Here is a 24,356-nt window from a genome sequence, read left to right on the forward strand (position 1 = left end):
GCCCGGTGAGCCGCTGGCTCCGGTGCAAGGGGTAGTTGCTGGGAGGCACGGGGAGTGCTGGCTCCTGTGAAAAGCTACCACAGCAGAGGTGCACTCAGGATAGAACTGGCCGGTTTGCAAGCGGAAAAGACAAGAAATAAAGAGAATCCAAAAATGTTTAATATCAAAAGATTGGGAAAGGGAACTTCCTAGAACTCATACAGGAAAGGCTAAGACTGGACAATGCTTTGAGCCATAGAGGCCCAGTGACTTACTTTGACAGGTAACTGCCTTTTGGCAAATACCAGGCTAACGAGACGGCACTAGCACCATTATTCCAAACGACCTCCCAGCAGCTACCACTGAGTGGGAGAAGCACGGGTAAGGCAGCAGGGAGAGCGAGCAGCTTCCCGCTGGGCAGGGCGTGCGCACGCGTCCACCCACGTGTATATCGCTGTCTTAACAAACTGCCTGAGCTTTGTAGCTTAACCACCATTTATCATCTCTCCTGATTCTACAGGTGACTGACTGATGGGTCCCATGGATGTCTCCCTTGGGAGGGGGTATATGACCTATGTGTGAGAAAAAGAGTGAATGAAGGACTTGGCGACTAGAGGGCCACGTGACAGACGGCCGTGAGCTAACCAAGACCATTTCCCGCCCCTGCATTTCCTGAACCCTGCACTAGGTGGAGCCGAGAGCAGTTCTGGTGCAGGGACAGGGTGGAAGTCACGTGCTTGCAGGCCTGGCCCCTGAGAAATCTCCCCACCTCCGGCTCTGCTTACTCAGTCCCTTGCATGGCAGCCTTCAAGACTGTGTGGAAGGTGGCAGGGTCACAGATGAGAGCAGCTGGAGTCCCCAGTCACTACTTGGACAGCTGCCCAACCAGAAGCACCCTAGGGCACCCTCACCTGTCCTGAGTGGACTCCCAGCTGCTGCAGGCTCTGGCAAACCCTCCCAGGGCCCATGTCAAGTCCTGCTTCCTGAGTGGGCACAAGGAAGCCAGGGCTTCAGCACAGAGGTGGCTAGAAAGGGCCGCCTCAAGCCTCCCTCAGCACCACCACCTTGTTTCCTTCTGCCCATGGCTGCCTTCCCTGTACAGTTGGACACCTCTCCCTCCTCTGGTCATAGGCTCTGAGGGGAACAGGGCCCCTGCACCAGTCCACTATTGCCACAGTAAATTTGTAAGAGCCTGTGGCTGTGATGATCACCCCTCGAGAATGTGCAGGCTGGCCAGGCAGGTCTGAAGGAGCAGCTCTCCGGTGGCGTGGACACAGCCTGGCCAGTACACAGGCGGGGAAGTGTACCCCCCACCACAGCGTGGGGGCAGGACCAGGGTCAGCACCCCCACCTCCATGCCTGCAGACCCCTGGGCGCAGTGTCCTGAAGGCTGCTCCCAGCCCCTCTCCTTCCGGACATCCAGAGGCTCGCTCAGCCATCGGGGCTGTCAATGGCCTTGCCAACCACAGGTCAAACTGGATTCCAGGCAGGACCCGGCTCCCCAGCCTGCCCACCCCTCTCCTATCACAGGACTGATAAAGATGGGGGTGGGGGAAGGACACAGCCAGAGACCGCATCATGATACAAATGATAAATTATATTTATACAGTAAAGTATCAAGAGTGAACCCAAGTTCAAAACCAGCTACCGGCCCCTGGGACTGAGAAAATGGCTGGGAGGCCCCTACCAGGTGCCCTTCAGGAGGGAGCACGGCCGCCGTGTGGCAGTGGCTGGCGGCTTCATGATCAGTGCAGTGGGCAACAGGGACAGGTGCCCAGGGACAGCCTGGGTGGCCTGAGAGCTGTTAGAAAGTGTCTCTGACCCAAGCAGTGAGTGCAGTCTCACCTGGGAGGTGGCCAGGCCACAGCCCCTGGGGAAGCACCCTGCCTGAGTCCACTGCCCCCCCCAACCCAGCCCCAGGGGACCTCAGGGAGCAACACTGGTGAGTAGGGAACAGGAAACGGGAGCGGGCCTGGGGGCGGCTCTGAACCAGCTGCAGCCTGCTTGCCTCACGCCTCCCTGTGCCAGCGCTAAGGGGCAGACCCGCCCAGACGGAGGCTGGCCAGTGGTCAGCTGCCCTTGGGGTGACAGGGAGGAACCCACGGTGGAAGGTGAGGCAAGCTGGGGGCACGGCCCCGCCCTGGGGAGCAGCGCCTTTTCTGTCTTTAGTTCCGACCTAACACGTAGGGGCGGTGGAGGGAGGGAGGCTTTAGGGCCGTGGGCAGCGCCTGTCCTGTGTGAGGGCCACGCTTCCTCGTCGCCAACGTCAGGGGTTACGGTTCTAGGTCCGTGATGTGTGTCTGGCGTTAGAAGGTGGGTGGGTCAGGGCCAGCCCTCGTGCCTCACCCATCTCAGCCATGAGACCCCAGGGAGCCAGGGGCAAGGAAGTGCCATTGCCCCCAGACAACTGCCTCTCCACACGCTCCCCATCTCTACCCCAAGGGAGGGGTAAGACAGGAGATGGCGGACACGGGTCCAAGACGCCTCTCCTGTCTCATCCCCATGGGAAACGGAGCCCGTCAGCCACATGGGCCTTCGGTTACACAACGGAATTAGTGGTAAGACTGGTGAGTCACATTCATACACTGGATTTTTTCTTTAACTTTCTTGATGCTGGTATATCAGTAAGAAAAATAGCTTCTTTCTTAGCATCTAGCCTAAAAGGCTGAAAGTCAATCAGTTTGGTAATTCACCAAAAAAGGGAATTAAAGGAAAAGGCAACTGGAGGCTACAGTGTTTTTTGTTACTGTTGTAGTTGTTTCTGTTTTTTTTAAATAAACATCATCTTTTAAGTGTAATCAAATTCTCGTATTTTTCCCTATAAAGAATCTGCTTTAGTTTTCCCATAAGGCATTTTTTCTCTTCCTATTTAAAATTTCTTACAGAGTTAAAACCATAAATAAGAGAATTTAAACTACTAACATGACATGTGCCAATATCTTAATTCGGCCAGACCTGGTAAATTCTATCAAAACTAGACAGTTAAATAAGAACCACATTATAAAAATATTAGCCAAAAAAAGACTATTAGATAACTCTGCAAACTCAAATATGAAACTGTACTAAACAAAATATGTGCAAACGTGTACAAGCACAGAGCCGCGTGGCGGGGTTATGCTCAGGTTAGTTTAAAGCTTGCTCTAGTGGATTTGACGCGAGTTGTTCCCGGTGGTGGTGTTTACTTTGAACTCATACATGAGTCAAAGAAAACTATGCACAACCACTTCCCCTAAAGGTCAGTGTCTAGTGGAGCCAGCACTTCATTCCAACCACGCCTGGGACTGCCTGGGGTGTCGGCAGGGCTGGGGGGGAAGGGCAAAGACAAGGCGGCCACCCCAAGTCCTGGGCGAGATGGTGTCCCCGAGACCCTCAGGCTGAGGCTAAAGGCAAAGGCCACCCTGAGGACTCCTGCCTCCTTGACCAAGGCCCTGGAGAGCTGGTGACCCCCATGGGATCCAGGACCCTGCCTGCACCTGGGAGGAGGAGGTGAGGGTGGCTGGGTGGGTCAGGGCTTTCTTGGGCCTCAAGCTGCAGGCCGGGGACCGAAGAGCAGGCGCCAGGTGTGCAGAGCCCGTGCTGGATCTGCCAGCTCAGCATGCCCGCCCGGCTCTAGCCTGGGGACGGGGCTATTTGTACAGACAACCCTTCTACCAGGAATAGACTGGAAAGCCCTAACCCACCCCAACCTTGGGCACCATTCCACAGTGAGAGTCCCTGCTCGGCGTCCTCGGCACAGGTGCTCATGGCATGTGCTGTGTGGCAGGTCCCAGGCCTGGGAACTAGAGAAGGAAAGGGTTGGTTGTGCCAGTAGCCTGAGCTGCCGAAGGGGGGATGCCTATGCTGCCCACCATGTTCATTGTGGCAGGGCCCAGTGGCGTCAGGGAGGAACTGCTGGCCCCTAGAGCTGGGTGTGATGCTGTGGAGGCCACAGAGGCCATAGCCATGGGCTCCACATTTGGGCCAGGCCCGAAGGACGTGCTGGTCCCCAATACTGGGCTGCCCCGCAGCTGGTTCAGTGTCGGCGGCTGGGGCTGGTTCACCTGGAATGGGTTGACAGGGCCCGAAGCCACAGCTGCGCCTGGGGAGAGAGCAGGAGGCCAGTGGATCGTCAGAATCGTTCCCATCCCCAAGACCAGGGTTGGGTGCATCCTGGTCCCCACTGTCCACAGAGCCTGCAGCAGCACCAGCTGACACACGGAGACATGTCTGCTCCCTGAAGGAATCTGCTGTTTGGATGAGGGGACTAAGGCTGTGACTTGGAGAAGCCAAGTGACTTGTCCAAGGTCACAAAGCCTAAACAAGGCAGTGCCAGGAATATGCCCGGCTCGGAGGGCTCCAGCTCCCTCAGGGCTGCACTCCAGGGCTCCCTCAGCAGCCAACAGCTGGCATTGCTCCCCTGTCCCATTTGCTCCATGTCAACAGGTGCCCAGGAGAGAGAGGGGCAAAGGGGGAGGGGAAACCACAGCATGTGGCCTGACAGTGGCAGTCCCCACGCTGTACCCTGGAACCCCAATGGCTCTGAGAAGTCCTACAGTCAAGACGCAGATGCAGCTCTGTCTTACCCAGTATTTCCAGAATTAATCTCACATCAGAAAGCCTTTTCCCCCTTTTAGCAAAAACATCTATTGACACTCTGCCAAAAAACGCCGAAGCTGCTGGCACTGAGTCTCCCAAGCAGCCCAGCTCCTGCTCACAAGGCTGCCCGGCAAGGGCACCCCAGCAAGTCACCCCAGCTGCACTGCCCGCTCGCGCGAGAGGCAGGCCTGCGGAGGGGATTCCTGACACTCTTGCATCAGCCCCTCCTTAAGTAACCTAGGATGCAGCCCTCAGACCACCCCAGCTAGAGATGACCAAACAGACTGCAGAGCAGGACAGTGACATGCTTGAGGCCCCCAGCTTAGAAGGGTTAGAGCCAGGACCCCACCAATGACAACAGACTAGAGCCACCTGTGTGACCTGGAAACAGCCCTGGAGATCCAGCAGGGCTGCCCAAACATCCTCCATCTTGGCTTCAGTCCCAGAGACCACAGCTGCCCCTAGACCCTGACAATCCCCCCTCCCCAAAAGCCTGGAGGAGACACGATGGACACAACCTGCCAGCAGGACTCCTGCGGGAGGGGCAGGGGTTCATGCTGGCTTAGGGAACTGGTTCTGTTCGATAGCTCCATCCAGGGAGCAGGAGCCATGGTGCCACTGCCCCTGTGGGTAACCACCTCACCGGTTTCGGGGCTGCAGGGTGGGGCAGGACAAGGCACTGCACACATCCACTTCTGCCCTAGGGTCCCCAAAGTCCACCCTCTAAGTCCTGGGGTCCTTCTCTGCAGGGTCCCATCAGGGGCAGTGGTCCAGACCTTCAGGTCCCTTCATCAGGGGGCAGGTCTGGGGCTGAACCCCTTGAATGTGACAAGTTCTTGCCTTTGGGGAGCCCAAGGCCCTGCTGGGAAATCTGTGGGGATGGAAGGTTTCCCTAGAGGAAGAGAGCCGTCTGGGATGGGCACTAAAGGACAGATATGATGATGTGACTTCCTACTGGGGGAGAGGGAGGTCACTGCAGGTAGAGGAAACAGAATGTGTCTGCATGACAAATGTCAGGAGCTCGGCACAGCTGAGGGTCCGAGCACTCAGGGAGGGGACAGCAGGGCGAGGCCACAACACTTGGACACTAATGCAAGGGCCAGAGGCTTGCCCTGCAGTCCATATGGAATCTGAGGGTGGAGAGCAGGTCTTTAGACAGAACCCACCAGCAGGAGAATGAATTTAGGGGGGTGGGAGGGTGGAGTGCCCGGCCCCAGGAAAGACAGAATCCAGCAGCAGGGGTGAAGTGATGGTCCTCGGGTCCCTGCAGGATAGCCCAGCTAAGGGCCCAGTGACATTCCACCTGACGGGGAATGAAGGGCAGCAAAGTGCACTCTCCCTCACCCCAGCACCCCGAGAACTGGCGCTCACTCGACAGTCTCCCTGGCTGGGGCTCCAAGTCAGGGCAGCTTCTGCTCAGTGGTCTCAACTGAAAGGAGGCGCTGTTTCTCACTCCCCTCAAGCTAATAGCCGCTTTCACAGGCCCCCCATTAAGGCCCAGGAGAGCCAAAATGCTGTTCAGGTGTCCTGCTGGCTCCACGATTTCCTAGACCCAGGGAGGTTTGGGCCTGAGATGGCGCTCATGGGGTGGGGGCGGCCCACCACAACGCTTCAGGAAGGGCAGGCCGCAGAGGCGGCGCCCGGAGGAGCATACCTGGAGCCAGGAAAGGGTTGAGGGTCTGGGCCGGCGGGGCTGGCCTGGTCACCAGCGAGTCCAGGTTCACCAGGGCTGCGTTGGGACCCAGGAAGGACTCTGGGGTTTTCCGGGCGCTGTTGGGCTTGCTCGAGGCCATGGTCTGGGGCTGAGACTCAAAGGGGTCGGGGCTTGTAGTTCCATTTTTTTGAGATGGCAGAGAGGCCATGGCCTCAGCTACAAGACAAGGACATACACAGACACGGTTAACGTGGAGGGCAGGTCCCAAGGCTCTTGCATCCAAGGCTGCCAGCCAACCCCAGAGCACCCGCAATTCCCCATGGGGCTGTGAAGAGAATGGGGGTGTTCATTGCAGTGTTGTTTCCAATAGCCACCAGCTGGTGACAGAGTTAGCCACAGGGCAGGCTACACAACCCACTGTACAGATAACCGGGCCGAGTGCAGGGACAGAGGAGCCCAGACAAGGAGGAGAGCGAGCTTATCAGCATTTGAAATGAGAAAGCGGGGACTGAACAGTGAGCACAGCACATCCTCCAGTGTAAGACGGTGCCTTGGGCTGGCGGCTAGGCACGGTAATTTATGTTTGTAATGTTTTCATTTTCTACAATGAACATGAATTTCTTGATAGTTAGAAGAAAGCGAATTATTTTTAAAAATCCAGCCAATAGAGGGTGTGCTGAGACAGGCCGGTGGGAACGTGGCACAGAGGTTCTTAAAAATGGTCATGCTCCACTCTGTGAGCCCATTTCTAGGAATCCAGCTTCGGGAAATAATGCAGATGTGGCCACGGACTCAGGCCCGGTGACACTTGCTGCCGTGTTATTGACATCAGCAAACCTGAAACCAACCTCAAGTGTCCTCCCAGAATAAAGATTAAATGAACTGTGCTGAGCAATACAGATACTACACAGATGTGAAATACTTTCTGCAGAATTTTTAATGGTATGAGAAAACCTTCTTAATCTGTTAGTCTATACAGGTGGGGCAGGATTAAACCCTGACAGGATGAGCAGAACTGTGTTTAAGAGGAAACAGTGACTGAGGGAAGGAGGAAGAATCAGAAACGATTTCCATTTTCTCCCATCAACTTCCAAATTCACCACCATGGGAACAGTCCTAGAGCGGGGGAATCACTGCAAGTTGGAGGGTGCGCAGGAAGGACAGAGAGGGTGCACTCTGGCTGCAGAGACCATGGCACCCTGTTGCTTTGAAGGCAGCGAAACAAAGACCCCAAGAAGCAGCACATTCTAAGTTGCCTGTGGCCCCGAGCGGAGGGGCCAGGCTGCTCGTACCTTAGACCAAGGCCAGCCAAGCCTATGGCTGTAGCCGGGAAGAGGCAGAGAAAGTGGGAGGAAGGTGTGCACAGGGAGGAGCTGAGGGAGGAGAGGAAAGAGAAGTTCTCTGCAGGACAAACAGCGCGGCCCTGAGGCGCCCAGCTCCTCAGAGGTGGATGGAGAAAGCACCTGGGCATGCTCCTCCTGCTCCCTTCAGGCCGACTCTGCACCCCACCCTAGCCCTCCCAGTCCAGGGCACACAGGGAGGAGCTGGGCCTGGAGATGAAACCATGGGTCTCCTGGACGGGGCTCCGGCCGAGCAGGAGCTGCAACCCCAGGTATGAACTGAGGCACAGACTAGAAAAGCTGGCGCCTTTGGGAGCGGGGAGTTGGGAGGATGAGGGTGAATGGAAACCATGGCTCAGGCCTGCAGGTGGGGGGCCCCACTCTGTGCTGGGGGCAGGGCAGTCATGAGCCTCAGGGGGCATGAGGCCAAGAAAAAGGTGACCCAGAAAGGAGACACCCAAGCGGGTGAGAGGAAAACTCAACAGTAGGACTGGACTGTTCACTGCAGATGTGCGAGCTCAGGCGATTCCACTACGGCTCCCAAGAGCAAAAGGCAGAGTGGGTGCATGAGGTCCAGAGGTTTTGAAAGCTGACTGTTCTTTCCACAGTAACTGGGCTGGTCAAATGCGCACTCTATGGAAACCATTACCACCTTTACATACCTGTGTTTTTTGAAGTTCGGAGGTTGTCAAATTCAGAAAAGTCATCTTTAATTGTCCCATTCAAATTACTGAAGAGATCGAAGGCCCCTGGGTGAACACAAGAGGCCAGTGATCATGGGCATCATGGCTTCTCTGTGTCCCACTTCCCAGTTACGGTCTGCAGCGGGCAGGCACCGGACAGGGGAGGGTAGATGCTTATTCCACCTTCTAGGAAAGAATGCTGAGAGCAAGGGGGCAGCCCGGGCTCAAGGTTACCTGGTGGTCTGGAACTGGAGGGGACAGGGCCAGGCCTGAGAGCTTGGCCTCCTGGTGCAAAGTGGGGTGCTCGCCTGCCAATGCTCCCATCATCCCCCCTGAAACTGAAGGAGCTAATGGTGGTGGAGACACACCTGAGTTGGGTCTAGGAGCTGGGGTAGGGCCTATAGGAAGTGACTGGCGGGGTGTCCGGGGCAGTCTGCCCAGGGGCCCTGGGGTGGCACCCTCTGGAGGAGGTTCGGTGCCCAGAGGCCTGTGAGCTCATTCCACAGACTGGGCTTAGCCCGGGGACTGGGGACAAAGGCTGCGGGAGGAGGGTAGCAAGTGAAGGCAAACTGATAGGCCCTATGTCAAAGAGCCACTGGGGGGGCAGCGGCAGGGCCCAAAAGGGCTCTTGGGGCTAAAAGGGGCTCTTAGCCCAGGAGGAATGAGGTCTCACCAGAGGTGGACACGGGCTTGTCGGCAGAGGCTGCTGCCCAGGCATCGGCGGTTTTCTCGGTGCTCGGGGCAGGCTGCTGTGGGGCTGCCCAGGAATCTGAGCTCTTGGAGACGGAGTGTGTGCTGGCTCCAGGGGGATCTCCCCACGGGACAACAGAGGAAGCTGGCTTGGCACCTGTAGGAAGGCAGGGTAGGACTCAGAGATGCCCTCAGAAGTTCTCGGCAGCTGGAGTAAAAAGACCAAGGGCACTGTGGGCCAGGCCATATAAGCCACTAGGATCTGTGCCCATATCAGGACAGGCAGACACCCAGAGGGTGCTATCCCACACCAGCCAGAGCTGAAGCCCAGGGCTGACAGTTCTGGGGGGTTACTCCTGGGAGAGCGCTGGGCAAGGCCCGCTGGACCCCTGCCCTGGGAAGGGACCAGACAGGAAACAGCTGACACCCAGTCTTGCAAAGGGCTCCCTGGGCTAAATTCAAGCCCACCTCCTGAGCCCACAGGCTTCCCTGGACCAGAGCTCTGCCCCGGCAGGGTCCCCGCCCCACCTGCTTTGAGTGGTTTCTGCTTTTGAAAGGAGGCCAACTGAAGCAGGTGAGCGCAGCATAGAGAGGAACAATAACAACTGACCGCCAGCTCAAGCAATTAAACATGTTCAAATTGTGAGTGACAAATCAATTTAGTGGGTCATCCACCACTGGGTTTTTTTAAAGGACAGAATAGAAAACACTTGAGCGAACTTACGAAAGGTGTCAATCCTGTTGTGTGTCTCCATTTTAGGTTCGTGTAGATACACATGTATGTGTGTACACACAAACATCTGGGCACATGTGGACACGTTTACGAGGACATGTGCACACACACATCTGAGTCTGTGTGGACACGTTTATGTGTGGGCATGTACACAACACACACATCGTGCATCTCCTTTCCTCCAGTGGAACAGCACAGGAAATGTGTAAAAACCAGCCGCTCCTTAGGGACCAGAAAGTGCCTCCCCCAATGGCGCCCTCGCCCCCATCATCGTGGATTGTTAGCCCCTCTCTTGATTTCCCTCCTCATTAAATAGTACAGTGGCTGGCTGTGCCGGTTTTCTGAACTTTCTATACATGGAAACATACTGCAGACATTCTCCTGCGACAGGCTGCGCTCGCTCCACGTTTTATTTGGAAGAGCCGCCTGTGCTGAGGTTCGCTGTGTGTCATTCTGTACGAGGCCCGTCGAGTGGTCTGGAAGGCACGGGTCTGGTCCATCCGGTCCCTCCTGTGCTGCTTTGTCCACTCCGTCCCGGGGGCGTTTTCTTCTTCCCCGAGTCATGTCAGAAGGGTCCCCACGTGGTCGGGCCAGCTGACGCTCCCAGTGGCCGTGGATGACGTCCGGGGCTCCCGGAGTCGCACTGTAACCTCAGGAACACCTAGTGCCATCTCCCTTTCTCAAGGGTGCCCATCTGGGTGGGTGGGAGATGTTATTCTCGAGGTTTCCTGGGTCAGACTGGCCTCTCCTTGTTCCACGAAGCTGTGCACCTTGTCCCTTTGTGACTCTTCTCCTATGAACTCCACCTGTCTCCTAGAAAGACTGTCCCAGCCATCACCCCTCCCTCTGGGTTCTTCTCACCGATTTGGTAGATTCTTCCCATGTTCTAAAAACTGATTCTCTTCCTCGTGTTGCAAATATCTTCACCTTCCCTCTCCTGAAGGTACCGTTCAGTGAACAGGTGAGTTCTTAACTTTAATGGAGTAGACCTATCAGTATTTTTGTTTGAAATCTGCTTTTCCTGACATTTTGAAAATCCTTCCCTACATTGAGGCCTAACATTTGAAAGATTTAGTTTGCCTTCCATGTCTTCATGCTTGATTCACCAGCGGCTGGCTTTTGTAGGTGGTGTAAGGCAAGGACCACCTCGCGGCTCCCCCTCGCCCAGCGCCGCCCGCCAGGCGGAGGAGCCGCGGCTCGTTCGGGCTCTGCTGTCCCGCGGCCCCTCGGTCCCCAGGCCGCGCTCCTGGCTACCCCCCCAGATGCCACCACGGTAACACGCCTTGGCACCCGGCACAGCGAGTCCCAACCCGGCCTTGTTCATCAGGAGCATCCTGGCTACTCCTGGCCCTTTACGCTTCCACATTCATTTGTAAATAATCTCGTCGGGTTAAAAAAAAAAATCAAAGCCTTGGAATTGCACTGAATCTCGTCAATTTGAAGAAAATTGTTCTCTTTATAGCAACTCTTCCTAAACCAAAACCACAGACTATCTCCCCACTTACTTAAGTCTTCTTTAATGTCGTTCAGTGAAATTTAACCTTTTAAAACTTTACCCTTTATTTCCATAAGGGATTTATACGGCGTTTGTAAAATTTATTCCCAGGGACTCATATATTTTTAAAAGTTCATTTTCTATTTATTTATTGTTATGCATAAGACAATTTACTTTTGTATGCTAATTTTTCTCCAGAAATCTTGCTACTCTTAATTCCAACATAGAAATTCATCCTAATTATTTATTCTTATAATTCTAATAACTCTTAATTCTAATAAGCTCATCTGTAGAAAAATTTTAATATTTTATGTACACAAACTATGACTTACAAATAACAACAGTTTAGTCTTTCTAGTCCTTATACTCTTTCATTTTCCTGTCTCACTGCATTGGTGTGACCACGAGTCCCAACATAAAGCTGGAAGGCAGAAGTGTCCTTGTCTTGCTCTCCCAGGGTCAACTTTCAACATTTTACTACTAAACGGTACCATCTGGCCCTGGCCAGGTGGCTCAGCTGGTTGGAGCACCGTTTCATACACCAAAACGTTGCCGGTCTGAACCCCCCCATCAGGGCGAGTATGGGGGCAACTGATCAATATTTCTCTCATATCCATTTCTCTCTCTCCTCCTTCCTCTCTCTAAAATCAATAATTTTTTAAAAGTTACCAACTGCAATAATGTGGGTTTTTTTCCTTTTAGAAGTCCTTTATCAGGTTATGCAAGTTCCCTATTATTCCAAATATGCTAAAATTTCACAATGAATACGTGATGAATTTTTTAAAACTAATTTTTATTTTTTAAATTGATTTTAGAGAGAGAGGAAAGGGAGAGGGGAGAGAGGTAAATATCGATTGGTTGCCTCCCATACACACCTTGACCAGGGATTGGGAATCGAACCAGTGACCTTTCGGTGCACAGGATGACAACCAACAGAGCCACACTGGCCAGGGATAGCCGATGAATTTTATCAACCTGTTTTTGACTCTGTCAAGATCACATGATCTTTCTCTTTGGGTCTGTTAAAATGGTGCATCAATACATTTTCTAATAACCTGGTGCTTGAAAACCAAGTTTTCATGATGTACTGTATCATTTTTATATTTTCCTCATGTTGGTTTTGCTACCGTTTCTCTGCTTAGGATTTTTGATCTATATTCATAAGTAGGACTGGCCTGGCATGTCTAGTCTCACATATCTTTTGAATGGTTGTGGTGTTAAGGTTCTGTAGCCTCCTCAAATGCGTAGGATGCTCCATCCCTCTCTTCCTGTCCTCTGAAGGAGTGTGTGTAAGAGTGGAACTGTTTCTTGAATGATGTTAGAACTTGCTAGTAAAGCCCTCTGGGTAGACTTGAGGGGTGAAGGAAATTTTTAAGTAACTGACTCTATTTCTTTAATGACTATAGAACTACCCCTATTCATAGGCCTTCTTTAATCAGCTGTGCTCATTTGTCTTTTTAATACCCATTTCGTCTACATTTTCAGATTGAAAACAGAGTTGATCAAATAACCTCTGCTCTATTTTGAATCTTGGCAGTTACGGTCTTTGTTTCATTCCAACACTGTGACTTTCCTGTTTTTTTAAATTAATCTTGCCAAAGACTTGTCTAGTTTATTACTCTTTTCAATGACCAACTTCCATCTCTGTGGGTATTACTAGTGTGTGTTCTAATTCACTTCTCTTCCTTTCCTTATTTGGGTGTGATGCTAGTCTACCCCAAATGTGACCTCATTAATCTTGGGCCCTTCTTCTTGACGAATGTAAACACCTTATGCTGTAAATTTCCCTCATATTATTGCTTCAGTTGTCCCACAAATTCTGATATGAAAATATTTACATTATTATTTGGTTCTAAATATTTCTTTCATGATATTTTCTTGACTCAAGAATTTAGAAGTGTTTTTAAAATGTCAAGTGTATGGAGTTTCTCTAGTTATCTTTTTGTTACTGACTTTTAACTTGAATGTACTGTGGTCATAAGATATATCCTATGTGACCCCAATTTTCTGAAATTTGTGGAGGCTAGTATCTTTGCCCAGCACATAATCAATTTTTGTTAGTATTCTGTATGTAACTGAAAATAATGTGTATTCTCCAAGTGTTGTGAACAAGTCCACAGGCTCAGGAATCATGATGCTCATGTTTTCTTATGTTCTTACTACTTTAAAAATATTCTCCCATGCCCGGCTGGACTGGCTCAGGTGGCTGAGCGTCGTCCTGTGCACTGAAAGGTGGCCGGTTCAGTTCCCAGTCAGGGCACATGCCCGGGTTGTGAGCTCGATCCCCAGTAGGGGCGTGCAGGACCGATGTTTCTCTCTCCCTCTCTAAGCATGCCCTTGGGGGAGGAGTAAAAAAACAAACAAAAAAAATGTTCTCCCACATTATTTCCCATTTCTGATGTTTTCCTGAGACGGAGTTTCCACCTGGTTGTTTTTCTTGTCAGCCTGTAGAACATCCCTTAGCGTTTCTGTGGGGGGCAGATGGGCTGGCAACAGATTCTCTTGTTTCCTATTACCTGGAAATGCTATTTTCCACCGTCACTGTTGAGGAATACCTCCACTGAATAGAGAGCTCCGGAGGGTGACAGCTTTGTTTTCATTATAAAACTTCAACTGTCTTTACCTGACCATCCTTCTTAGAGGGAGATGACTTTGCTAGAGCTGAATTCTGTGATGACAGGGCTTCCCTGTCAGGCACCAGGGACACCTCCCCACTGTCCTCTAGCACCTGGCATCGCGGCTGGGAAGCCATTCCTTGTAAAGGACCATCTGTTCCCTGTGGCTTTTTTAAAGATGTCCTCTCTCTCTCTGGTTTTCTGATGACGTGTGTAGGTGAGATTTCTTTTACTATTCTGCTTATGATTTACTAGGCCTCCTGAATCTGAGAATTAGCACCTTGACACAATTCTTAAAAAGCTTTAGTCATTTATCTTTTCAAATATTAACTTTTCTGGAACTCCAAACAGATGTGTATTAGATATCTTCAATCTGCCTCCATGCTTCCCCAGCCACAGTGACCTCCCTACTGGCCCCCAAACACACCAAGGGCACATCCGCCACCTGCGGCCCCTGGCCCCCCAGTCCATCTTCCCCGTCTTCCCCTGCCTTCCCCGTTCCTCCACCGCGTTCTGTTGGCTCTTACACACAACACCACAACTACTTACTTGCCTCAGAGCTTCCTCTAGACTGCAAACTCCTCTGGGGCGAAAGCTATCCTCCCCCTGCACCAGGCAGTCTTAGAGAAGACCAGGGAATGCTCCCTTAAGCCTCCAGGGACTCATTTCCTGGGCCCCAGTCCCACCCAGGCCCCTTAGCAGGTCCAGGGGCAGTGCACAGGGACGGAGGTGTAGGTAGAAGGTTCTGCAGCTTTCTGAAAGACAGACCCTCTGTAATTGCTCTCCCATGCTGACGGCATCACTCCTAATCTCTGGACCGCTGGCTGGATTTAGAGGGGGCCTTTCAGGCCTGTACTAGCCACTCCTGTTCACTTGGGTAGGGTGAGCTGGAGCTGCTGGGGGGGGGGGGGAGGGGAGGTGCCCGCTACTTCCCAGGTTGCCACGGCAACTGCCTGTGAGCTACAAATACACTGGGCAGACTTCTACCTGCAGGCTTCATTCCACCATCGCCGGAAACGCACCCCTGTCACTTGCTCCTGGCCTATCAACTTCTGTGTGAACTCAGGGCTTCTCCTGCTGCAGCCAGAAACCTATAGCCCTCCAGAGGCCTCCAGAAGCCCCTCCCACCTTTCACTCCTGGTCTTCCCAGCATCTCGCGCAGAACAAGCTCCCCTCTGACTGAATAGCAATCCCCAGCCCACTCTGCTGATGTTCAAAGGACATACCTGGGCACTGAACCTAGTCCCAGCTGGAGCCACACAGCAGGGACGGGCCCCTGATCTGCCCCCAACACAGCACCTCACAGGGCCTCAGCTCTCCATCTCAATGCAAGGAAGTGATGTAGTGGTGGCAGCTACATCAGGGAGAGCTGGAGTGCAAATCACAGAGCTGGGAAGTGTCTCAGGGCTCCCCACGAAGGCCTGGAGGACACAGCACTCAGTCACAGGAAGGCCTGGGGTCTGGGGCCGGCTGCCTCTGACTCCCCATGGAACCACAGGGATGAGCACATGTTCCTCAGTCTCCTCCTGCTCACCCACAGCCATGAGAACTGAACAAGCTCACGGTGGAAGGACCCTGTTACACGGTCCATGTCCCCCAGGCCCGCCTGTGCTGGGAGGACAGGGACTGAGAGCCGCATGCTCTTTCCCCTGCAGCCCTGACCAAATCGGCACCTTCACCCTGCAGACAGAGAGCTACTGCCCCTCCTCCTCCTTGCCTTTATCAGGAGACACTCTCCAGTTCTTTCCACACCCATCCCTCCTCTTCCTGAAGGATACGCTGACTTTCTCAGGAAGCGCTGACTTTCGCCCACTGCTCGTCCCAGTCAGAGTGGGACTGACCCTGCCCTGGCAGCAGGGGAGGGTTTTCACCAACTAAAGTCAATCTGCAAAGTGCCCCAGTCCCAACCCCTCACCCCCAAGTCCTAGAATAGTACAGGAGCTACAGAGAAATACTCCTCATCCCCTGGGCTAAGAACTGGGAGTGTGAGGTGGGCACCAAGGTGGCAGGACCTCAAGTTTCTAAGACTGGAGGGGAGAGGAGACCCACTGGGTGAGACAGTGCAGAGGATAGAGTCTGGTGACAATCTCTGAGCCCTGGACCCAGCTGGACTGAAGGCAGAGCCACCTCTCTCTACTGAAGCTGTTCACAACATAGCATCCTGACCAGACTATATCCCCAGCACACTCTGTGCACATCTGTTTGTGTCTCTGTGTGTATGCATGCACATGTATATGTCTGTGCATGTGTGCGCATATGTGTGCACGTGCAAGTGTGTATGTGTGCAAGTGTGTGAGCGTATGTATATATGTGTATATGTTGCATGTGTTTGCATGTGTCCATGTATGTGTATGTCTGTATGTGTCTGTATGTGTGTTTGTGCATGTGTGTGCATGTGCAAAAAAAATAGACACTTGCTTTACCATCTGGACTCACTCTTGGGCCAAGAGGATCTAAAAACACTAGTTACTAACAGTTAAAACAGTCTGGCCAGTATTGCTCAGTGGTTGAGCATCAACCCATGAATCTGGAGATGACAGGTCGATTCCCAGTCAGGGCACATGCCCAGGTTGCAGGCTTGATCCCCAGTAGGGGGCATACAGGAGGCAGCTGATCAATGACTCACTCATCACTGATGTTTCTATCTCTCTCTTTCCCCCTTCCTCTCTCTGAAATCAATAAAAACTTTTCTTTTTTTAAGAGTTAAAGTACTGCAACATTTCTGGAAGGGCTCTTTCTGTATGAACACTCTGGCTTGTGAAGCTGTGTAAAATGCTTTCTCATGAGCTGGCATCACACTGAGCCCCGTCCTCCTGGGCTCACATGCAAGGCTCCTTGAGCACCCGCTGCCCTGTGGTGCCACCCTGGAAACGTCAGGAGCCTCTTCTGACTCCTCCAGTTATTTTCCATGGGCCTCACTTCCCCTTTAGAATCTGCTGAAACAACAAAAACAACAGCATGGCCAAGAACTTTAAAAATCAGCCTCCTCTATGATGTGCAATGTTGCACCCACAAGCTCTGGCCTGAAAGGAAGCCGCTGCTCCTGGACTGCCATGCACAGGGACAAATTTGATTACAGCTCAGAGCTTTGGATGTGAAATGAAAGACAAGTTCAGTTCAAACCCTGCCAACCCCACGTCAGTCAGATGACCATGGATAAGCCACTGAGCCTTGGCAAGTGTTATCAGGGTACCTACATGTGTCCGGGACACGACGCCAACTCTCCGCTCCAAAAGGTGCTTACGGGAGACCCGGGAGGCCACACACTGCAGCACCGCACTTTCCTCAAGCCTAACCAGGACAGATAATGTTTCCTCCACCCTCCCACGGATGCATAAACTAGCCTGTGGGAAAGCAGGCAGCAGGGGGCAGGCACAGTCCACCTGAATGCCCACTGACAGCTCTGTGCCCCATGAGTGACAGTGGGTTCACTGCGAGGCTCCTCTGTGCTCTGCCCTCCATGTCCTCGGGAGTGCCTGGACCATGCCACACGCCAATAAATAAATGCTTGCTGACTGCCCCAGTGAATGCGAGGGGGATGAAACGGAGCGGGGATCAGGGCTGCCGGCCTTCCTCTCTGAGGGCCCATGCACAGGGAGCACGCAGCCATCGGTTCTCACTGGCCAGCCTGGCTCATCCCGGCCTGGCACATTGATATTCATGTGCACGAGGAGGAAGTCACAGAGCTAAGCCATCTCAGGAGTAACCAAGAAACCAGCAGCACCACCTGCTGCCGCCAGAGCGGGAGACAGCCTCTGGCCTGGCCCAGGCAGCGGGAGGGCCGAGCCAGCCCAGGCTTCTGCATCGCCTGGCTGTGAGCCCTCCTCATACCAGGTGGGCTGCTCTGTGTGTCTGAACAGTGGAGGAAGTGCCCCACTGACCTGGCGGGCTCCAATTTCCCTCCCTTCGGCCCCTAGCACTTCCTCTCAAGGCCATTTGGCCAAGCTGCTAGGAAAGAAATGGCAACGGCAGGGCTAGCTACAAACGGCAGCTTTCAAAACACTGTTCCTTCCATCCAGAGGGTGCAATTAACAATGTTTGAAATGAGACCCTCTAATCTTTCCAATTTATGAACGTGTTCAGGACAGTGGGGTGGCCCTGAACACACACAGTAGCAGATTTTACTAGAGACTAATCGGTAAACTTGACACTACTCCTTGCTCTGGAGCTGTGTCTTGGAAGATGAAAGCAAGGGGGCTGTACCCTTGCTCTGGGGAGCTCCGGCGCTGGTGTCAGGCCATCTCTTGTAGCGTTGCTGAGAACAGAGTACCAAAAGTGCAGAGCCACCTCATGTACAACAATGGCCGCTGGGTAAGGTGGTCTAGCCCTGGACTGCGCCCTGGAGCCACGCTGTTTAGTGTCTAATATGCCTAGAAATGTTCATCATGCAGTACAAACGGAAATTTCTCTGTAGATGTACACACACACACACAATTGTATATACAATATGACCTCAACCACATAAAAACATTAAGTGCCCAGAAAAAACAGGAAGCAGATCAGCTAACATTTAACACTAGTTGCCTCTCAGTGCTGGCATGAGATTACTTTTCCAGGGTGTGCACACTCACAGGTGGCCTTCAGAGCAGTCTGGGTTAGTGCCGTAATTCCAGCTTGAGGGTCCCAAGCACTGCGTCGGCCTCTAACTTGCTGAGTGACCCCAGAACACGAACAACCTCTCTAGGCTTTAGTGGCCTATTTTCTCCCCAAGTCACTCGTAAAAACACCAAATGCATCAGAACCAAGGAGAGGGCGCCGGGTTGGGAAGCGGCAAAAGAAACAGCAGTCCATGAACCACCTGTGGTTACCTGCAGATATATTTTCATTAGTCCCAAACATGTTCTTAATTTTTAAAATTCATTGTCAACATTTAAAAATAGATTTCAAAAATGCAGGTTACGATCTTTTCTAAAAATAATGGATTCATAATGGCCCCAAAGTGTAAGTAACCCACATATATCCATCAACTGCTAAGTGGTTAAACAAAATGTAGTGTTATCTATAAAATGGAATGCTACTCAGCCATAAAAAGGAAAGCAGTAGGGACACATGCAAGTGTATGGATGAACTCTGAAAACATGCTAAGTGAAAGAAACCAGTCACAAAGGACCAGTGTTGTGTGATTCCATTACATATATGAAATGTCCAGACCAGGCAAATCCAAAGACAGAAAGTATATGGTGGCTGCCAGGGGCAGGGGAGGGGAAGTGGAGAAGGGCTGCTTAATGGGCACAGGGTAACAGAAGTGCCTGGAACCAGTGCTGATGACCGCACAGCATTGTGAATGGCAAGAACCACTGAACTGTCCACTTATAAATGGTTAAAATAGTGACTTTTATGTTATATGAATTTGATGTTGATTAAAAATAAATTGGGCCTGGCTGGCATGGCTCAGCAGTTGAGCATCGACCTCTGATCCAGGAGATCACGGTTCAATTCCAGGTCAGAGCATATGCCCAGGTTGTGGGCTCGATCCCCAGTAGGGGGCAGGAGGCAACCGATCAATGACTCATCATTGATTTTCTATCTCTTTCCCTCTGAAATCAATAAAGATATATTTTTATAAATAAATAAATTAGAAGAGCAAACTCACATGGGTGGCATCCCACGTGATGCTCATCTGCCTCTGGGCACCAGCTGCCTTTCCCCAGCAGCACCTGCCTCTGGCCAGAGCCTGGTGTATGCTGTCTGCAGGTGTGTGAGAACCCCAGCTGCTGGAGGTGGTCCTGTCCCACCAACAGCTCCCTGGGAGGGTCATGTCCCTGGCTCAATCACTACACTCAGTTCTAGGGCACAGCCCTGTCCACCAGCCAAAGGAAGGGCTGGGCAAACTTATTTATGAAATGTTTATTTTACCTCTTCCAAGCAGGTAACAGAAACAGTAAACAGAACAGAAGGGAAAAGTCTATGCCCCTCCCACCACCAAAGCACCTCCCCAGAATCCGTCGCGGACTCAGCATGATTCAGTCGTCTCACTCTCACCCGGCTCCCCAAGAAGACCGCCGATCAGTTTGATGATGGGCTACAACTTTGAAAGGGGCTGACGGTCCTTCCTGAAGAACATCTTTATCCATAACTTGAGGTGGCCAGCCCTTTACAGACAAACTGTTTTCCACACTTAAAAATAAAATCAAAGCCACTGTCCAGAAGGGCCTGCTGCACCGGCAGGCAGCGCCCAGTGGACATCTCCAGCAGACCTGCCGTCATTGCCCCACACAAGCTCAGGAAGACTTCCCACCACAGGCTCCCTGGGGACACAGCAGACAGGCCATGGACCACGCAAACAAGCTCCTGGCAGCCTTGGTGCTGCCTCCAGTAAGTGGGCACTGTGAACCAGTGAGCGGGACCCTGCCAAAGGAAGGTGGGGCTCTGTCTGTCTAGGTCCCTGAAGCCAACACCACCACCCAAGGACACCTGGGGCCAACACTGGCCCCTGGACACATCCAAGCACTTGGCAAGGCTGCCGGGTCCTGAGTAACCAGGAAGCCACCAATCCCCACTTTCCAGCGCCATCCTCCCCACCCCAACCCCCACCCCCTGCTGCCCAATTTACACCAGGAAGGCCCCCATACCTGTACCAACTGCACCACTGCATGCCCTCATTCCTCTCACGGCCGAGCCTTCTTGCCTCTTCCTGGCCTGGCTGCTCCTGCTCTCCCTGGAAGATTCCTCCAAAATGCCTGTCACACCCCCCACTCCCAACTCCAGTTAAGCCCCACCTCCTGAGCTAAGCCCCACCTCCTGAGCTAAGCCTGCCCCAGGATACTCTCAACTGCCACCAAGGCCCAGTGCACACACATTGCTACTATGCTGCTGTTCCCATCTTGCCCACACCTGCCCAGAACCTTGAGGGCAGGACTACCACCTGTTTGTGTCTGGGTCCCTACATGACAGGATAGTCTGGCATTTGGTACACTATGGCAAACATCCAGGGAACCCAACTGACTACAAAAGATGGTTCTAGTTGGGGAAACAGAGACACTAACAGATATAGGCAAGTTGTCACAAAATATACAATTCAAAGTTCCTAGACAGAAAACTCACCGCTCACCCACAGATGCAGGGCTCAGTGCCCTGAGAAGGAGGTGGTGCTGCACTTCCTGAGTGCAGGCTGGGTGCGAAGCCACCACGAAGTCTGCAGGTCAGCCGGCGCCCAGCAATCCGGAAACCCAAGTCCCCAAGATCTTCACCCAATCACGCTACACTCATGTTTCAGTCTCTCTTGACAAATTCCCTTATATTTGGCATTAAACAGAACTTTAAAATGTTCCTTTAGCCTAGTAAACTGATTCACGATTGCATTAAATAATGAGTAAAAAGAGTGACAGCAAATGTATCCCTTTTTCATTAGCAGTCATGTTAAGTACGTCATATTGCCAGCTAATTATAGCAACTTGATTTACATGTTTCATGCTGTGCATTATAGTTTGTTAACCTGGGTGCTGGGTACAGTTCTGAGGCTGAGAGAGCTGACTATCCCAGAGGTGGGATAAGCCATTTCTGATGCACGTGGGCAGTAGAGAGGAAGGCAGCCTTTCTCTAAAAAAGCAGGAAACCATTCAAAATGGAGTGAAAGAGTGTGCTGTGCCTCGTCTTCAGGAGAGTAGCAGCCTGGTAGATGCTACAGCCAGGGACTGAAGAAGCCTGGACTGGACCCCCACCACCATCGACCAGACACACTCCTGCCTCTGCCAGGTGAGAAAGCAAGCAGCTCTCCCCTGCTGTCCCTCACCCACTCAACGAGCACACACAAGAGAAAGATGAGGGATCTTTACCAATTGATGATGGCCAGGGGTTCGAAGTGCTGGCTGGGGCTGCCGGCCCCCCCCAAGGGTTGCTCTGGTTAGCTGAGGCGGACAGGCCCCAGGGCTCTGCTTTCTGGGCAGCAGGACCTGAGCCAGGGAGGGCGTCCATTAAATCCAACAGAGTGGTTTGCTGTGGGTAGGAGCCGGGCTTTTGAGACAAAGAGAAGGGGACAGGTTTTATGCCAGGAAATATACACATGTCAGCCATAAGTATTGCCTGTGCTTCTTACTAGAATAGAGGCCCCCTGGGAGGGGCCAGAAGATCTCAGAAATTGAGCAGCCTGTCTCTATGCCCCTTTGCCCCCCAATATCACCATAGCCACACAGAGCTATTTACTATGTGCCAAATGACTTGCCCTCTTTCAAACAGTCCTAGGGCTTTCCTGAATGACGCCAACTTTCCCCAGGCCTACTCCTCCTTCTAGAACGCACACTCGCCTTGTCCCCACCTGCCAGCCACTATCCAGGGCCCTCATTCCTGGGGGCTGCCCCACTCTCCTGCTCCAAAGGCTGCAGTCAGGGACACCTTGGGGACTGTAACATGGGAGGCCACTGGAGCCCCTGAGCCCTGTGGTAGGAGGGGCTGAATCCTGACTGGATGATGAGCTTGTTGGGAGCTGAGCCATGTCTTGGTCACCTTGAGGTCCGCAGCTAGAAGCCTGGCACAGAAATGATGACAGCGGGGACCACTAGCACTAGTGAGGGCTGACCCTGTGCAGAATACTATTCCAGAGCACCTGGCACTTAGCTTATGTAACTAGCAGCCACCATAACTGTGTGAGGTGGCTCTACCTTCTGCTACTTCACAGGGAGACTGAGGTCAGCAGGGGATAGGGGATGCCCAGGTCCATCTGTCCCAGGTGGTCTCAGGAGGCAGTCATGTCCTGGGTGGACGTATTTTCAATTCCATCCTCACCTCCCTCTTGCTTACCACAGGCCTCAGGATTGTTTGCGGAATGCAGAGACACCGGCATGTGGAAGGGCACACGTGGCACATGTGGCACACGTACACTGTGGGTGGGTGTGGGCCTACAGCAACAACTGCGGGGAGGCCTCTATACTCCCACCTCCCAACGAAGCACTCACCTCTTTCTTTTTTGGAACTTGAACGGTGTCTCTCCGGCTCTCCTCCAGGGCCATCTGTAGTCGGAGGTCATCGCCCCGCCTGAGGCGCTCTTCCTGTGGAAAACAATGGCAGTGAAGCTGGTGGGACTGCAGCGGCATCACTCAGAGCAAAGCAGCCCAGCCCGAGCCAGGAAATGCAGGCCTGCATCACAGGTTATTTCCAAAGAGGATTCGGAAGCAACGTGCAGGACACAGTGACTCTTCTGTGAGTTCAGCCCCCACATACCGCATGTGGGTTCCACCCGTGTAGGGGTCTCAGGGAGACTGGGGTACAGGCAACACAAATCAGGGAAAAGGAATACTTATTCTAAAATGTTTTTTCTCAAAATGAAAATGGCTCTATAATTCCAATTATAGAAGCAATATGTCTCCTTATAAAACTAAAAACCCTGACAACCCAGAAAGGAAAAGAGGAGAAAATCATAAATCACCCCTCCCACTGTGCACACTTCCAGAAATGACTGTATGCTTCCTAAGCTTCCTAACAAAAATGATTCATTACAGCCTCCGTTGCAAAAGACTGGGTCATCCTAGCTTTTAAATGATGATTAAATATAAGTAAATTCATTATATAAATATAATAAATCATAGACATGGTATTCACTAAAACGGACCAGGAGACCCACCTGTATTTCCACCTGTGGGTCTGTAGTATTTGACCTGTCTCTAAACACCACTTCTGAGAAGATCCCCCACCTGCACCCCACTGCTCGCAACACCTGACCCCACGTGTCCTTCTAACCGAAGTCAGTGCGGACAGACCTGGTGACTGCACCTGAAGCGCTGGCAGCCTTAAGAGGCCATGCTAGTCATCCTTTCCCTCCTCCTCCATTTTAAAGACGTGCTCATTTATTAAAGATGGGAACTGGAAAATTAAACTACACGAACTTCCATCACCCAGATGTAAGCCCTCTTACTCCTGGAGCACTTCCTCTAGCTCCCCTTTTTCCGGTGTTCAGAGGCTGTTGATTCGTCTTACCAAGCATCTCAGGGCTAAGCCTGATAGTGAGCCCATACGCCAGCAGTCAAGGAGGCCATGGACATGCAGCTTGTTCAGAACGAGCCCCCGAGGCATGGCCACGTCTGCAAAGTGTTTCTGGGAAGCACTTTTGAGTGGTTTGTCCCTTGGCCATGACTTCCCTGAAAACCTTTCCTAAATGTAACTTGGCGTAGGACGCCTTCCCTGACTGGAGGCAGTAGGTGACAAAACACACTGGTGGCAACATGAGTCATGTCTTAAAAAGCACATCCAAAGCGTGAGGACAGGGCAGGCATTTGTTCTCCCTGCGACCCACGCCCCCCCAGCACAGGGTGGTCACACCATGGGCCTGGGCACAACCTGCTCAGCTACTTCTCTGCTCATGGCAAGCGCCAGCTGCAGCTGCAGTTCCTCTTCTCCGCTGGTCTGGGGCCGGGCCTGCTCCAGCTCAGAGGACACCCGAGGGGAAGTGGCTGTGGGGAAAGGCAAAGGACAGGTTCAAGCTCAGTAGTTACCCAGTCAAACCACAGCCTCGCATCTCACATCCACAAGGTCTGGCAATAGCCCAACAATATGGGGATCGAAAGGTTTGCAAGTATTTCGTGATTTAAATCAAGTAATGTCAAACGTGGTTTCACAGCTGCCACATGGTGCCAACCGAGAAAAGATGCCTCAGGCACACA

The 24,356-nt window shown here is 52.4% G+C and overlaps 1 protein-coding gene across 3 annotated transcripts in view; it reads right to left on the bottom strand.

Moving 5' to 3' along the window:
• Positions 1-1,555: 1,555 nt before the first annotated feature.
• EPN2 (epsin 2) overlaps positions 1,556-24,356 on the bottom strand; it is an 80,603-nt gene continuing 57,802 nt past the window's right edge. For all 3 annotated transcript variants that reach the window (XM_081162329.1, XM_081162330.1, XM_081162328.1), the window contains 7 exons: positions 24,034-24,146; positions 22,656-22,748; positions 21,540-21,717; positions 8,905-9,078; positions 8,211-8,297; positions 6,209-6,424; positions 1,556-4,057 (listed from right to left, as the gene is read on the bottom strand). In XM_081162329.1, coding sequence (XP_081018455.1) covers positions 3,759-4,057; positions 6,209-6,424; positions 8,211-8,297; positions 8,905-9,078; positions 21,540-21,717; positions 22,656-22,748; positions 24,034-24,146 — 1,160 coding nt within the window. In that variant the 3' untranslated portion in view covers positions 1,556-3,758. The remainder of the gene's footprint in view (positions 4,058-6,208; positions 6,425-8,210; positions 8,298-8,904; positions 9,079-21,539; positions 21,718-22,655; positions 22,749-24,033; positions 24,147-24,356) is intronic.

The sequence above is a fragment of the Miniopterus schreibersii genome (assembly GCF_964146895.1).
Source record: "Miniopterus schreibersii genome assembly, chromosome: 16".
NCBI lineage: Eukaryota > Metazoa > Chordata > Mammalia > Chiroptera > Miniopteridae > Miniopterus > Miniopterus schreibersii.